The sequence below is a fragment of the Panthera tigris genome, chromosome A1 (assembly GCF_018350195.1).
Source record: "Panthera tigris isolate Pti1 chromosome A1, P.tigris_Pti1_mat1.1, whole genome shotgun sequence".
NCBI classification, from domain to species: Eukaryota; Metazoa; Chordata; class Mammalia; order Carnivora; family Felidae; genus Panthera; species Panthera tigris.
This window is the reverse complement of record NC_056660.1, coordinates 237803309-237817115: the sequence shown is the minus strand read 5'-3', so window position 1 is coordinate 237817115 and position 13807 is coordinate 237803309. Positions and strand designations below refer to the sequence as shown.

The 13807-nt window shown below is 48.2% G+C and overlaps 1 protein-coding gene and 1 long non-coding RNA gene across 8 annotated transcripts in view; one reads left to right on the top strand and one right to left on the bottom strand.

The window, feature by feature from the left end:
- Positions 1 to 42: 42 nt before the first annotated feature.
- LOC122241563 lies at positions 43 to 1525 on the bottom strand. Of its 2 annotated transcripts, XR_006221830.1 has the most exons (3): positions 1434 to 1525; positions 924 to 1046; positions 43 to 656 (listed from the first exon to the last, which is right to left on the bottom strand). It is a non-coding gene; the product is annotated as an uncharacterized LOC122241563 (long non-coding RNA). The 2 variants fall into 2 exon arrangements; XR_006221829.1 differs by lacking the exon at positions 1434 to 1525 and having other exon boundaries at positions 924 to 1231.
- Positions 1312 to 13807, top strand: part of CEP72 (centrosomal protein 72) — a 35997-nt gene continuing 23501 nt past the window's right edge. The window contains exons 1-4 of one of the 6 annotated variants that reach the window (XM_042998230.1): positions 1312 to 1443; positions 7100 to 7227; positions 8382 to 8574; positions 10273 to 10381. In XM_042998230.1, the coding sequence (XP_042854164.1) occupies positions 1362 to 1443; positions 7100 to 7227; positions 8382 to 8574; positions 10273 to 10381 (512 nt within the window). In that variant the 5' untranslated portion in view covers positions 1312 to 1361. Of the gene's footprint in view, positions 1444 to 1499; positions 1571 to 7099; positions 7228 to 8381; positions 8575 to 10272; positions 10382 to 13807 lie in introns of those variants that run through there. The other 5 variants (XM_042998225.1, XM_015539864.2, XM_007087282.3 and 2 more) reach the window with 5 other exon arrangements.

Genomic DNA, 13807 nt, shown 5'->3' with positions numbered 1-13807 from the left:
CCCTGCTCACGCTCTCTCTCAAAAGTGAATAAACATTAAAAAAAATTTTTAATGGAAGTTTAATAAATGATGTTGAAGAATATTTAGTGACATAAAGAGTTCTTACAAAGTAAAAAATACACATGTATATAATACGAGAACAGTCAGCATAGTCTTGTTTTTGTAAAATATACACAGGCTTGGAAAACACACTTGAAGGACACGTGGAAACATTAACGGTGCTTTTCTCTGTGTGCTGGAATACTTAATCTTTGTTCTCCTGTATTTTGCATTTTTCCTCCAATGAATATGCGATACTTCAGGAAGCAGAAAACACGATTTCCCAAGCTTTCTTGATGCGTCCATGACGGCAGAAACACTGCCTCTGTGGTGCTGTCCTGCAGGGTGTGCGCAGAGGTCCACTGTCCAGCCTCAGGACCCGTGATCGGAGGAAGCAGTGGGTGTGTGGAGTGTGGGCCGCCCCGACAAGCCACTTCCCTCGGGCGGCGCCAGCCGAAGCCTCTTGTTGGCCTTTCTTCGCTTCTGAAGCAGGACGTGGGTTCGCTGTTTGTCAGTGTCTTGCCTGCACAAAGTCCCCCTCAGCGGACCTGGTGCGGTGACCACACCCTGGGCCTGGGATGTGCCCAAACCCGTAGAGAGGGGAGCGCGGGCAGTACCTGGAATGGGACCTGTGTCAGAGTCCCAGGACAACCCCAAAGTATTACCGAGTGTTCGCCAGTCTCAGTAAATGACTCGGCAGCACAAGGGCCCAGTGCGCGAGGTTGGAAGCTCTGCTCTGCTTAGCAGAGATGCGGTACCCTGTACCCCACCACCCTGTGTACACCCCCCTACACCACCACCCCCCAGGCAGTGACATGCCACGTGACCTTGCCAAGGAGCCGGTCACATCTGGGGCGAGGGGCAGCAGAGGTGTTCCCACATACCAGGAGATGGAGGAGGAGAGGGTGACTCCACGGTTCTGGCTGGTTGGGGCAGATGCGACCCAGCCTTCCCTAAACCCTGCAGATCTCACGTGCTCCTCCTGACGCTCAAAGGCCCTAGAGGGACTGACAGGCCACGAACCTCCGGGTCAGAGGGAGAGCCACAAGCTCGGACCCCAGACGTCACCGGCCGCCTCCGAGTGACCCTCCGTGCGGGGTGTCCCGGTGGATTAGGCTCCCCACGGCCTGGTAGGCTTTCCTGGGGAGGGCACTGCTCTCAGCGAGGGCAGAGCAGGGGAGCTCAGAGACCGAGGACCCCCTCGCCCCGCCCCTCGCCCCGCCCCTCGCCCCGCCCCTCGCCCCGCCCCTCGCCCCGCCCCTCGCGGCTCCGCGGCCGCCCCACTGCGCAGGCGCGGACACAGGTGCGTGCCGTTTGAAAGTATGGCGCCTGCGGGCCCGTGGCTGGTGCTGTGTGAAGAGAAGATCCGGGAGAAGAGCGGCCTGGCGCCTCACCGCGACCTGTGTGCGTGGCGGTGACGGCGGGCAGGCTGGGGGCGCGAGCTTCCCGCCGCGGGGGTGGGCGGACGGGGTCCGGCCAGAGACGCGGCACCCGGACCGCGTCTTCCTGAACCGTCGAAGGCGGGTGTGAGGTGGTGGGGAAAATGGGGTGGGAGCGAGGGGACCCGAGTGGGGGTGGGAGGCCCGAGTGGGGCCGGGGGGGCCGAGTGGGGCGCGCAGCCCGAGTGGGGTGGGGCCCGGAGTGGGGCGGGGGACCCCAGTGGGGTCGAGGGGGGGCCTAGTGGGGCGCGGGGCCCGAGTGGAGGTGGGGCCCCGAGTGGGGCGGGGGACCCCAGTGGGGTCGGGAGGGGCCCGAGTGGGGTGGGGTGCCCCACTGGGGTCAGGGGGGCCGAGTGGGGTGGGGGACCCCAGTGGGGTCGGGGGGGCTGAGTGGGGCGCGGGACCCGAGTGGGGCGCGGGGCCCGAGTGGGGTGGGGCCCGGAGTGGGGCGGGGGACCCCAGTGGGGTCGGGGGGGGCCGAGTGGGGCGCGGGGCCCGAGTGGAGGTGGGGGGACCCAGTGGGGTCGGGGGGGGCCGAGTGGGGCGCGGGGCCCGAGTGGGGCGGAGGACCCCAGTGGGGTCGGGAGGGGCCCGAGTGGAGTGGGGGACCCCAGTGGGGTCGGGGGGGCTGAGTGGGGCGCGGGACCCGATTGGAGGTGGGGCCCCGAGTGGGGCACGGGGCCCGAGTGGGGTGGGGCCTGGAGTGGGGCGGGGGACCCCAGTGGGGTCGAGGGGGGGCCGAGTGGGGCGCGGGGCCCGAGTGGAGGTGGGGGGACCCAGTGGGGTCGGGGGGCCGAGTGGGGCGCGGGACCCGAGTGGGGCGGGGGACCCCAGTGGGGTCGGGGGGCGCCTAGTGGGGCGCGGGGCCCGAGTGGGGTGGGGGGGCATTCTTTCACCCATAAATAAGGCGGTTCCAGGTTGGCTTTTAATAAAACCTTGAACCTGCAGTCTTCATTCCTGGGAAGACGCGCCCTCCGCCCCTGTCGCACAATTGTCTCCTGAGGTCTGGTCTCCCATCTCTCTGTGCTGCGGAGTTTTGTGTGTATATTCATGGGGGACATTGGTTGCTGGTTTTCTTTTTGTCCTGCTTGTCTCTGGTTTTGGCATCAAGGTAAAGCTGAGCACCTGAAATACGTTGGGAAGTGTTGCTTCCTCATGTGCATTCTAGAAGAGGTTGTGTAGATTTGGTGCTCTCTGAAACCATATAAGCCTTGAAGTTGTTGTGGTTTTTTTGTTGTTTTTTTTTAATGTTTCTTTCTGAGGGGGGCAGGGAGAGGGACAGAGGATCGGAAGCAGGCTCTGCACTGACAGCAGTGTGCCCCATAGGGGCTGGAACTCACAAACCCCCAGCTCACGATCTGAGTCGCCCAGGCGCCCCTGTATTTGAAGCTTTTAAATTATACATTCAGTTTCTCTGTCTGTTGTAAAACTATCCTTATTATCAGTTTCTTCTTGGGTGAGTTATGGTTGGGATTTGTAAAATTGATTGTTTTCTGGAAGTTGTTGAACTTACGTGTGTAGAGTTGTTTACTCCCTTGCCAGCCTCTTAAATGTTTTTGGGGTCTGTGGTGGTAACCCTTCTTCCATTCTTGATATTGTCATTTCTGTCTTCGATTTTAGACTTGGTAAAGGTTTGTCGATTGTATTAACCTTTTCAGTGAGTCAGCTTTTGGTTTGGTGGGTTTTTCTCCATTGTTTCCTAGTTTCAAATTTTATTGATTCTGTTCTTTATTATTTCCTTTTGTCTGCTCACTTTGCATTTAGTTTTCTCTTGTAGATTCTTGAGGTGAGAGTTTAGATTACTGATTTTATACTTTATAATTTAGTGACATAAGTTTTCCTCTAAGCACAGCTTTAGCTGCATTCACAAATTTTGTTATATGTTCGTTTTCATTAAGTACAGTGCATTTTTAGGTTTTCCTGGAGACGACTTCTCTTTGACCTGTGGACTGCTTGGGGGTGTGTTTTCTCATTGTGTGTTTGGAGATTTTCCTTTTTTCCCCTTCTTTTATTGATTCTAGTGTGATTCCATTATGGTCAGAGTACATACTCTGTGATTTTAATTCTTTTAAATTTGTTGAGGTTTGTTTTTGGTCCAGGATCTGGTTTATATTGGTGAATGTTCCAACTGCACTTGAAAAGAAAGTTGTTGGGTGGAGTATTATGTGAATATCAATTAGATCCTGTTGGCTGATGATGAGGTTTAGTTCTTCTGTATCTTTGTTGATTTTCTGTCTAGTGATTGTATTAGTTACTGGGAGGGAAGTGTTGAAGTCCATAACCGTAATTGTTGATTTCTCTGTTTCCCTTCATATGTTTTGACACTGTGCCTACATATTTAGGGTTTGAAGTGACCCTTGTAACATGTGTGCTATTGCTCTTTGTCCCTGATGATTTTCTTTGTTGAGGCATGTAGTGTAGCCACTGCAGCTTACTTTTGATTAGTGTTTGCAGGGCATATCTTTCCCCTCTATTTACTGTGTAATATTTAAACTTATCTATATCATTATATTTGCAGTGAGGTTCTTATAGGCAGTTTATAGTTGGTTCATTTTTATTTACTCTGCCAATCTCTTTTTTTCTAGTGTATTTAGACCATTTACATTTAATGGAATTGTTAATATAAGATAGTTGGAAGTATGCCATTTTATTATTTGTTTTCTGTTCTTTCCCTGTTCCTGCCTTCTGCCATTTGAGTATTTTTTTAGTGTTCCATTTTGACTTCTCTATTATATTTTTGAGCATATCTCTTTGTATACCTATTTTTAGTGGTTGCTCTATAAGTTACAGTGTATTATGTAATTTAACACAGTCTACCTGTGTGGACATTTTACCCCTTCCAGTGAAATGTAGAAACCTTACCCAATGTGTCCTTTGGTTTTATTATCCTTTATAATTTAGTGATCTTAAATATTTTCTTTGCATACCTTGAGAACCACATTAATCACTTTTTTCTTTTACAGTCATCCAAAATTGTAAATAACTCAGGAGGAAACATTTTTACTTACATGCTTACCTGTTTCATTATTCCTTCATTTCTGATGACCTAGGTTTTCTTCTTTTATCCTTCCTATTTATTTGAAGAGTTTTCTGTAGCAGTTGCCTTAGGGCAGGTGTACTCATGACAGATTCTCTGTGTGTTTCTTCATTTGAAAATATCTTTATTTCACTTCAGTACCTAAGATTGTTTTTGCTGGGTACAGGTTTCATGGTTGAAAGTTCTTTTCTTTCAGCACGTGGAAAATGTGGCTCTCCTTCCTTCACGCCTCCTTGGTTCTGAGGATAATCACCTGCCTTGTCAGTTGTTTTTTCTCTGTGGGTAATGCCTTTTCTTTCTGGCTGTTTTCAAGATGCTTTCATTGTTTTTAATTTTTTTTTAATGTTTATTTATTTTTGAGAGAGACTGAGCGTGAGCAGGGGAGGGGCAGAGAGAGAGGGAGACACAGCTGTCAGCACAGAGCCTGATGTGGGGCTTGAACTCACAAACCACGAGATCATGATCTGAGCTGAAGTTGGACGCTTAACCAACTGAGCCACTCAGATGCCCCTCTTCCACTGTTTTTAGATTGTAGAAGTTTATTTCTGATGTATCTGGGCATGGCTTTTTTTTTTTTTTTTTTTTTTTGTCTTTATTCTGTTTGGGGTTTTCTCAGCTTCTTGAATATATAGCTTTATGTCTTTTGCCAAATTTGGTAAGTTTTCAGCCATTATTTCTGTAATTGCTAAACATTTTTCTTCTTAGTCATACTATCATTCTCTTCTTGGAACTCTAATTGGGACTGCATGGGGACTCATGACAGGAATGTTAGGTTTCTTTTTCCATGGGCCCCTGAGGCTCTGTTCATTCATTCTTTCTTTCTCTTCTTTTTTAAGTCTCTTTTCTCTCTGCTGGTCAGATAGGACAATTTTGACCAGTCTATCTTTGCATTCATTCTTTGAATTTTTTCTTCTGTTATCTCTATGCTGTTACTGAGCTGCTTCTGTGTGGTACTTTTGTTTTGGTTATTGTATTTTATGTTTCTGAAATTCCTATTTTTTTCTTCTTTATATCTTATGGGGTTTTTTTGCCAAGACTTCCTATCTTATCGTTTGTTTCAAGAGTGTTCATAATTGTTCATTAAAGTATTGCTTTAAAATTCTTGTTAAATAATTCTGTCCTGTCAGTGTTGGTGTTGATTGTTTTTCTATTTAAATTGAGATTTTTTTCAGGTTTTGGTCATTTTTTTGTTGTGTCATGGACATTTTGGGTGTTGAGAGACTTGTTTCTTATTTGAATCTTGTTACACATTATTGGCACTGAGCGGGCGCTGCCTTGTTCCTAAGGTAGTGGCCAGGCTCCTGTCACACACGCAGCCTCTATAGATGCCTGTGGGCCACCTCCTTGCAACCCAGGTGGTAATCCGCATCCTCTCACTCTGTCCCAGGGCTGGCCACTGTGCAAGGCCAGGTGTGTGGTGCGTTGTTTTTTGTTTTTTTTTTTTTGCTGGCTCTTGAGCTAGAGTGGGGCTGATTTCAGGAGTCCTTCCTCCACCGCTGCCCCTTCCTGGTCCTTCTACCATGGGCAGCAGGCTTATCCTTACTTTTCAGTCAGTGTCCATGGTGTCTGTGTGTCACCAGCTTCTTTGGCACTCATATTGGGCCATATGGGAGACAAAAAGGACCCCAAACCAGCACAGGGCCCTCACTGCTGGACTGTTTTCTTGAGGTCCCTAAACAGTTGGCCTTCTGTTCCCCACCCTCCAGATCTGTCTGGTGCTTGTTTTGTATATTGTTTTCCAGGCACTTAGGTGTAGTACCTGAGTAGGAGTAGGGTGAAATGGGTCTACTCTGTCTTGTCTGGAAATGGAAGCCCACAAATCAATTTTAAATTTAATTAAGATGTGTTTTAAAACATAATTCTTCCTGGGAAAGTACTGGTGTGCTCAGACCCAAACTGTCTTTTTGATCACAGAAACTTATTTTTGTAGCAACGTTCATTTAATGGCTGCCATTCATTTAATGGCACGCAGAGGCATATGGTGCATAGAGCACACACTGTGCCCTTGCATGTAACTGGCAGGGAGTTGTCACGTTAGCTCACCATTGGTTTTCGAATTGTGATCCCTGCATGGGGGCTCCACAAGTGGGGGCCCAGTTAGGAAGATATTCCTGGTGGGAGAGTGTCTGAGGGGAGAAGCAGGGGTGTGGGGAGCAGGGCATGCGTGGGCATGGAGGCATTTTGGAGATAAACGTGAGCTGGAAGCTTGCATGCATTTCTCCTGTAGTATCAGTACTCAGACCTGGAGTTACATTGTTCTTGTGACTTTTCAGATTCTGAGGTTGCTGTAGCTCATTCTTTTTTTTTTTTAATGTTTTTTTTTTTTTTAATGTTTATTTATTTTTGAGAGAGAGACAGACAGACAGACAGACACAGAATCTGAAGCAGGCTCCAGGCTCTGACCTGTCAGCACGGAGCCTGACGCAGGGCTGGAACTCACGGACCGTGAGATTATGACCTGAGCTGAAGTCGGCCGCTTAACCGGCTGAGCCACCCAGGTGCCCCTGCTGTAGCTCATTCTTATTACAGTAATATATTTTCACTGAAAAGGAAGGTGAAAATCTCATGATTTTTCTATTCTTAGCTGAACTTCGGTCATTATCTATTCCTGGAACTTACCAAGAAAAGATTACTCACCTAGGAAATTCTTTGATGAACTTAACTGGCCTGAAATCTTTAGACCTCTCACGCAACTCCTTGGTGAGTCTAGAGGTAAGTTTTAGGTTTTTTTCTTGAAAGAAATTTTATTGCTGTCAGTAGCAGTGGAAAGTACATTTATAGTAACAATGCAGTATGTTTTATAACTTTGCTTATAATGTATGTAGACCATACACTTAACAACGGTTGTAATATTGCGTTGTTTTTCTTGTGTTCGTTATGAGCTGTAGATTTCATACACATCTCATTACACCTTTAAACTACTTTGACAACTGAAACTCATAGCTCCGATGAAGACGGCTGTATCTTTAAAGGCAATAAAATAGGGGCGCCTGGGTGGCGCAGTCGGTTAAGCGTCCGACTTCAGCCAGGTCACGATCTCGCGGTCCGTGAGTTCGAGCCCCGCGTCGGGCTCTGGTCTGATGGCTCGGAGCCTGGAGCCTGTTTCCGATTCTGTGTCTCCCTCTCTCTCTGCCCCTCCCCCGTTCATGCTCTGTCTCTCTCTGTCCCAAAAATAAAAAATAAAAAAATAAAAAAAAATAATAATAAAAAAAAAAAGGCAATAAAATAAGGCCCGAAAGACTAGTGTTTGTGGCCTGGTCACTGTCCATCCCTGTCTCAGCTGTGTTTTTTTCCATCCACATTCTGCACTTCACGTCTGGCCTCAGACCCTTAAGTGGCAGTGCTGTGTGTGCAGGGCATCCTGGGAAGCCCTTGGTCCTGGTGAGGGAGTGAGAAATCACCCAGGTGGTGGCAGGGGGGGAATTGTGTAAACACTGCCCACGACTTCCTGGAGAGGAGGCTTCTGCCTCACGTTATAGAGAGCGCTTGGAGCCTGGTCGGCGTCACCCGGGAGTTTCAGTCCAGGGCACACCCAGGGCCGGCCCGTTGTTCAACCTCCCCGGGCTGTTTTCTAATCTGTAGAATTGGAGCAGTAACAGTTCTTAGTGTGTGGGGTTGTGTGCGGATTGAATGACGTTGTGAGAACTCCGCAGATACGGGCTGTCCTCCGCGGTCTGCGCTGCTGCAGACGTGGCATCCCGAACCTGCACGGCACGGAGCGCCTTCCGTCTTTGTGCTCCTCCTGGCAGTGCCATGTGGTCGCTTGCGGGTGCCTCTGTTAGGTTGGTGTTGGTTCGTATCGATGGCCCGTCTCGCTGTTTATTTTTCAAAGCATAAACTAATGCTGCGTTTTGCCCCGTTGGCAGGGCATTCAGTACCTGACTGCGCTGGAAAGCCTCAGTCTCTACTACAACTGCATCTCCTCGTTGGCCGAAGTGCTTCAGCTCCACGCCTTGACGGAGCTTACAGACGTGGACCTCCGGCTGAACCCTGTGGTGAAGAACGAGTCTGATTACCGCCTTTTTGTCGTGCACATGCTCCCGAAGCTCAGGCAGCTGGGTAGGCGCCACGGCTGTGCTCACACCCTTGCTCATGGGAGCCCTAATAGGTGTTTTGTGCTCTCAGAAGTTGACTTTCTACTCCCCTGGTGGAGTCCCTGTGTCTGCCAGCGTGAGTCTCGGAGCGCTGCCTGGGGGGATGGCCAGGAACTCTGGCCACAGACACCTGCCGGGGGGGCCGTGAGCACAGGTGTGGGCCAGGCTGCTCTGTCCCTTTCTGGCCCTCCAGTTTCTAGGTGATTGGCTTGGACGTGTTCTCTGAACATCCGGTGCCATTTCCGTGCGTGACTCCCTGGGCTTCATCTCAGGCTCAGCCAGGCGGTTGGATTTTACCTTGTTTCACATCTGCCTAGAAGGTTGTAGGAAGAGAGGTTCGTGTGCCCTCCCCTCCCCCAGGTGATAGCGATGGGAGAGTGTGAGGTCCTGTTGGCAGGTGTAGCTACCCACCGGCTTAGTAGCCCACGTCCCTAAAAGAAACAGATCTTTGTGTCAGGCTTGCAGGCAGAGCTCCCAGGGTGCCCAGTGGTCGTACCAGCTGGGAGGTTCATGCTTGGGGAAGCCATCCATAGCGGCACCTTCCCACCCACCTGCCCGGCTACCAGGAGTTGTCTTTGCCATGAACATTCTCGCCGGTGGCACTGCTGATGCTCCCCGTGTTGCACCTCCAGTGAGAGAGCTAGAGTGTGAGCACCAGGGCACGCGGAGCATGAAGAAGGAGAAGGAGCCTTGTATGCTCAATCCTTCTCCTCCATGAAGGGAGCTAAGTGCTGGGTATTGGGGGTGTGGGAATGTCTGCGTGAAGGGCAGTGTTGTTCTGTGTCCCCAGTGATGACAGTGCATCCTCAATCCTGAGGGCCAGTGCACTGTTTGTTGAGGCTGAGGGGCAGTTGGGGTGTGCCTCCACGAAATGCTCTTTGGGAGGCAGCTTTGGAACTTAACCATTTGTGACGTTAGTTCTGTGGTAGGATGTGTGAAAAGTTGCACAGCATTGACTTTTAGTATTGGGAACCATCTGACTCTCAGGTTTTCTGGGGGGAGACCCAGCAGTAACAAGTGAGCAGAGGCCTTCTGGGGCTCAGGGCTCATGTGTGGGGACAGTTGAAACTCCGGATCTGAGGATGCACACCCTAGGCCCAGACACACAGCCACCACATTCACTCTTCAGCATGTTCAGGATTCTCATCCACGGAGACATCTCAGATGTGCTCAGTGTGGTTCCAGAACCTCATCCAGCACCGAGAACATGCATAGAAAGGAGGTAGACGTGCCGAGAAAGACGTGCCTGTGTGTCAACTTGCATGTGTATTTCTTTTCCCACGGGCAGCAGCCGGCCTCCACAGTAGTGTCTGAGGAGTAGCTTTACGGGAGGAGGCTGACCCTCTTGGAATCGGTATTTGTCATCTGGGAAACCAAGTGTAGCCACCAGAGCCCAGCATTCCTTTACTGGGTCTACCCAGTACTTAACAGGGGATGCTTGTGGCAGGCCTGGCCCCAGGGGATGGAAGGTCCCTGAGCCAGGGGTGGCAGTGCTGGTCCCATGCAGTGTGCTACAGGGTGGGTGACGGGGGCACCTTCATTCCCAAGGGAAGGGTGATGTGCTTCAAGGCTGCTAGGAGGTGCCCCTGTGGGGCTGGGTCGTTGGGGGCCTGTCACCTGCTTCTTGGTGGTGTTTGCTAGTTCTCTGGCATCTTCTCCCTAGATGATCGTCCCGTGAGAGAGAGCGAGCGGAAAGCATCCCAGTTGCATTTTGCATCGGAGGAATCACTGGACTCAAAGGAGAGCTTCCCAGCTGTTTTAAGAGTTGGAAGGTATGAACAGAAGTGGTATTTGAACATTGAGAGAAGCTGTTCAGACTTGCCTGTTGATAGAATGTTTACCTAAAAGATAGGAGCTTCTTTGTGTGCTGATTGCCACTTCAAGGGCAGACGTGCAAAGGAGGAAAGAAGAAATGCTCAGGTACCAACGGGGGCTCAAGGAAATGGTGGTGGGACGGGGGACTTCTCCCCCTGTTGTCCACGTTTTCCATATTTATTTTATAATATTAAAATGTTTATTAAAGTAGTAACATGTAGGGGCGCCTGGGTGGCTCAGTCGGTTGAGCATCCAACTTCGGCTTGGGTCATGATCTCACGGTTTGTGGGTTCGAGCCCCACGTCGGGCTCTGTGCTGACAGCTCAGAGCCTGGAGCCTGCTTTGGATTCTGTTTCTCCCTCTGTCTTTTTCTCTGCCTGTTCCCCACTTGTGCTCTGTCTCTCCCTCAAAAATAAATTTAAAAATGTAAAAAATAAACAAATAAATAAATAATTAAAAAAAAAATAAAGTAGTAACATGTAAAGTCAAGTAGCGATAGGAAGTCACAGCATCTTGTCTCCTCCTTGGCCTGTCCCTCAGAGGCAGCCACTGCTTACTTTCGTGGTTGTTTCCTGCTTGAGTTACTTTCTCATCTCCAGACAGTACAAACACGCCACCTTTTATGCGTGTGAGCGCTTTAAGCGGTAGCTGACTGCTGACTGTCACAGCCCCTTCCTCCCCAACCCCAGTGCTCACGGCCTGTGGAGTACGATCCTTCCCATGTTCTCTGTGGTCAGTGCTGGCGGTGCCGTATGTAGTTGTGCCGTGGGAGTGGGATCCTATGCCTGCCCATGCCCCACATCTGTGCCACCTCCCCGCGGCTGCATTGCTGTGTTTAATGTACACTGTGATGGTTGGTAGTATTTAAATGTGTCCTGAGACCATAAAATGTCTTCGTGGTTTGTGGGTTGATTTTAAAAAAAAATTTTTTTAATGTCTCTTTATTTTTGAGAGAGAGAGAGAGAGAGAGAGAGAGACAAAGTGTAAGCAGGGGAGGGGCAGAGAGAAAGGGAGACACAGAATCCAAAGCAGGCTCCAGGCTCTGAGCTATCAGCACAGAGCCCGACGTGGGGCTCGAACCTACAAACCACGAGATCGTGACCTGAGCTGAAGTCAGACTCCCGACTGAGCCACCCAGGCACCCCTGTGGGTTGATTTTAAGGGGCAAAAATCAATACACTATGTTTACATTGCTTATAATGTGCTAGAAATTACATGATCTTGTACACCATTTTGTTTTGTCTGAAGCTTTTAATGGTTTTCTTTTTCTTGCATTATATGCTTTAGCTCATCCCTAAATTCCTGTAATGTAGGGGTTACCAATTCTTTTTTGAAAAGGGCCGGAGAGTGAATACTTTTGGTTCTGTGGACCGACCATATGATCTCTTCCTCAATTTTTGAACTCTGCCTTTGTAGCATGAAAGCAGCTATAGGCAATATTTAAATGGATGACTGTGTTCCAGTAAAACTTTATTTACAAAAATAGGCAATGGGTTAGATTTGACCTTGTGGGCCATATTTTGCCAGTTTCTGTTCTGATTTCTCAAGATCGATTCCAAATCCTTGGGGTCTCCTGTTCCCTCAGATACCTACACTGTCGCCATCTTCTCCTCACTTCCCCATTAAAACTAGATTAATTACTGTGTAGACAGCTGCTCCCAGTACCCTGTGCAGTGGTCTGGATGTTTGTGGCCCCCCCAAATTCATGTGTTGAAATCCTAACCCCTAGATGACTGTGTTAGGAGGTAGGGCCTCTGAGAGGTGATTAAGTCATAAAGATGGAGACTCATGAATGGGTCTGGTGACTGTTACAAAAAGAGTTTCCTAGCCCCTTTGTCCATGTGAGAGATGGAGTCCGGTGGTGCCAGACCTCTAACTTTGTTCTCCTTCAGTATTTTGTTCGTTTTCCTGGGTCTCTTGCTTTTCTGTGTAAACTATCGGTTTGTTGAGATTTTGACTGGGATTGCAGTGAATCTGTAGATTGAGCTGGGAAGAGCTGACACCTTGACAATATTGAGTCTTCCTCTCTGTGAGCGTAGAATGTCCATTCATTTAGTTCTTTGATTTCATTATCAGAGGTTTGTAGCTTTCCTCAAACAGATCTTGTACATGTTTTGTTAGATTATATTTGATATGTCATTTTTTTGTGCTATTGTAAGTGGCACTGCCTTTTTTTCATTTCAAATTCCAGTTGTTCATTACTGGTATGTAGTAAGTGGTTGACTTTTGTATATTAACCTTATGCATTAGTTTCCTAGAGCTGATGTAAAAGTACCACAAACGGGGTGGCTTAAAATAACAGAAATTTGTTGTCTCACAGTTGTTAAGGGTAGAAGTCTGAAATCAAGGTGTTGGTGACTTGATTCTTTGTGGAGGCTGTAAGGGAGAATCTATTCCATGATTCTGGTGGTTCTTCTGGCTTCTGATGGTTTGCTGGAAATCTTTGGTGTTCCTTGTCTTGCAGATGTATCTCTCCAGTCCTCTTTATATGGCTCTTCTCCCTGTGTCTTTTCATGTAATCTCCCCTTTTGCATGTTTGTTTCTGTGTCCCAGTTTCCCCAAAAGATACCAGTCGGGTTGGATTAGGGCCCACCCCAATCTCCTATTAACTTGATTACCTCTGTAAAGACCCCATTTCCAATTAAGGTCATGTTCTGAGGTATAGGGTATTGGGACTTCATATCTTTTGGCGGCAGGGGGGGGCGGGGGCGGGGGGCGGCAGGGAATACAATGCAACTTATAACTCCTTGTATTTTGCAGCCTTGCTATATAACCACTTGTTAGATCCAGGAGGTTTTTTCCTTTCTTGTTTTTGGTTGATTCTTTGGGATTTTCTATAGACAATCATGTATCTGTGAACAGAGACAACTTTATCTCTTCCTTCTCAATCTGTATATATTTTATTTCCTTTTCTTATTGCATTAGTGGGACTTCCAATATGATGTTTAAAAGAAGGAATGAGAGGGGACACCTTTCCTTGTCCTGATCTTAGCAAAGAAGCATCTAGTTTCTCACCATTGAGGGGGATGTTAGCTGCAGGTTTTTGTAGATGTTCTTTATCCAGTTGAGGAGTTCCCCTCTATTTGTAGTTTGCTCATCATTTTCATCAGGAATGGATGTGGGTTTTGTCAAATGCTTTTTCTGTATCTATTGATATGAGCATATGAGTTTTCTTTTTTAGTCTGTTGATGTGATGATTGCATTAATTTTCAAATGTTGACCTAGCCTTGCATATCTGGAATAAATCCCACTTGGTTGTGGTGAGTTAATTTTTTTTATACATTGTTGGATACAGTTTGCTAATATTTTGTTGAGGATTTTTGCATCTGTATTCATGAGAGATATTGGTCTATAGTTTTCTTGCATATTAAAATAAGGCTGGC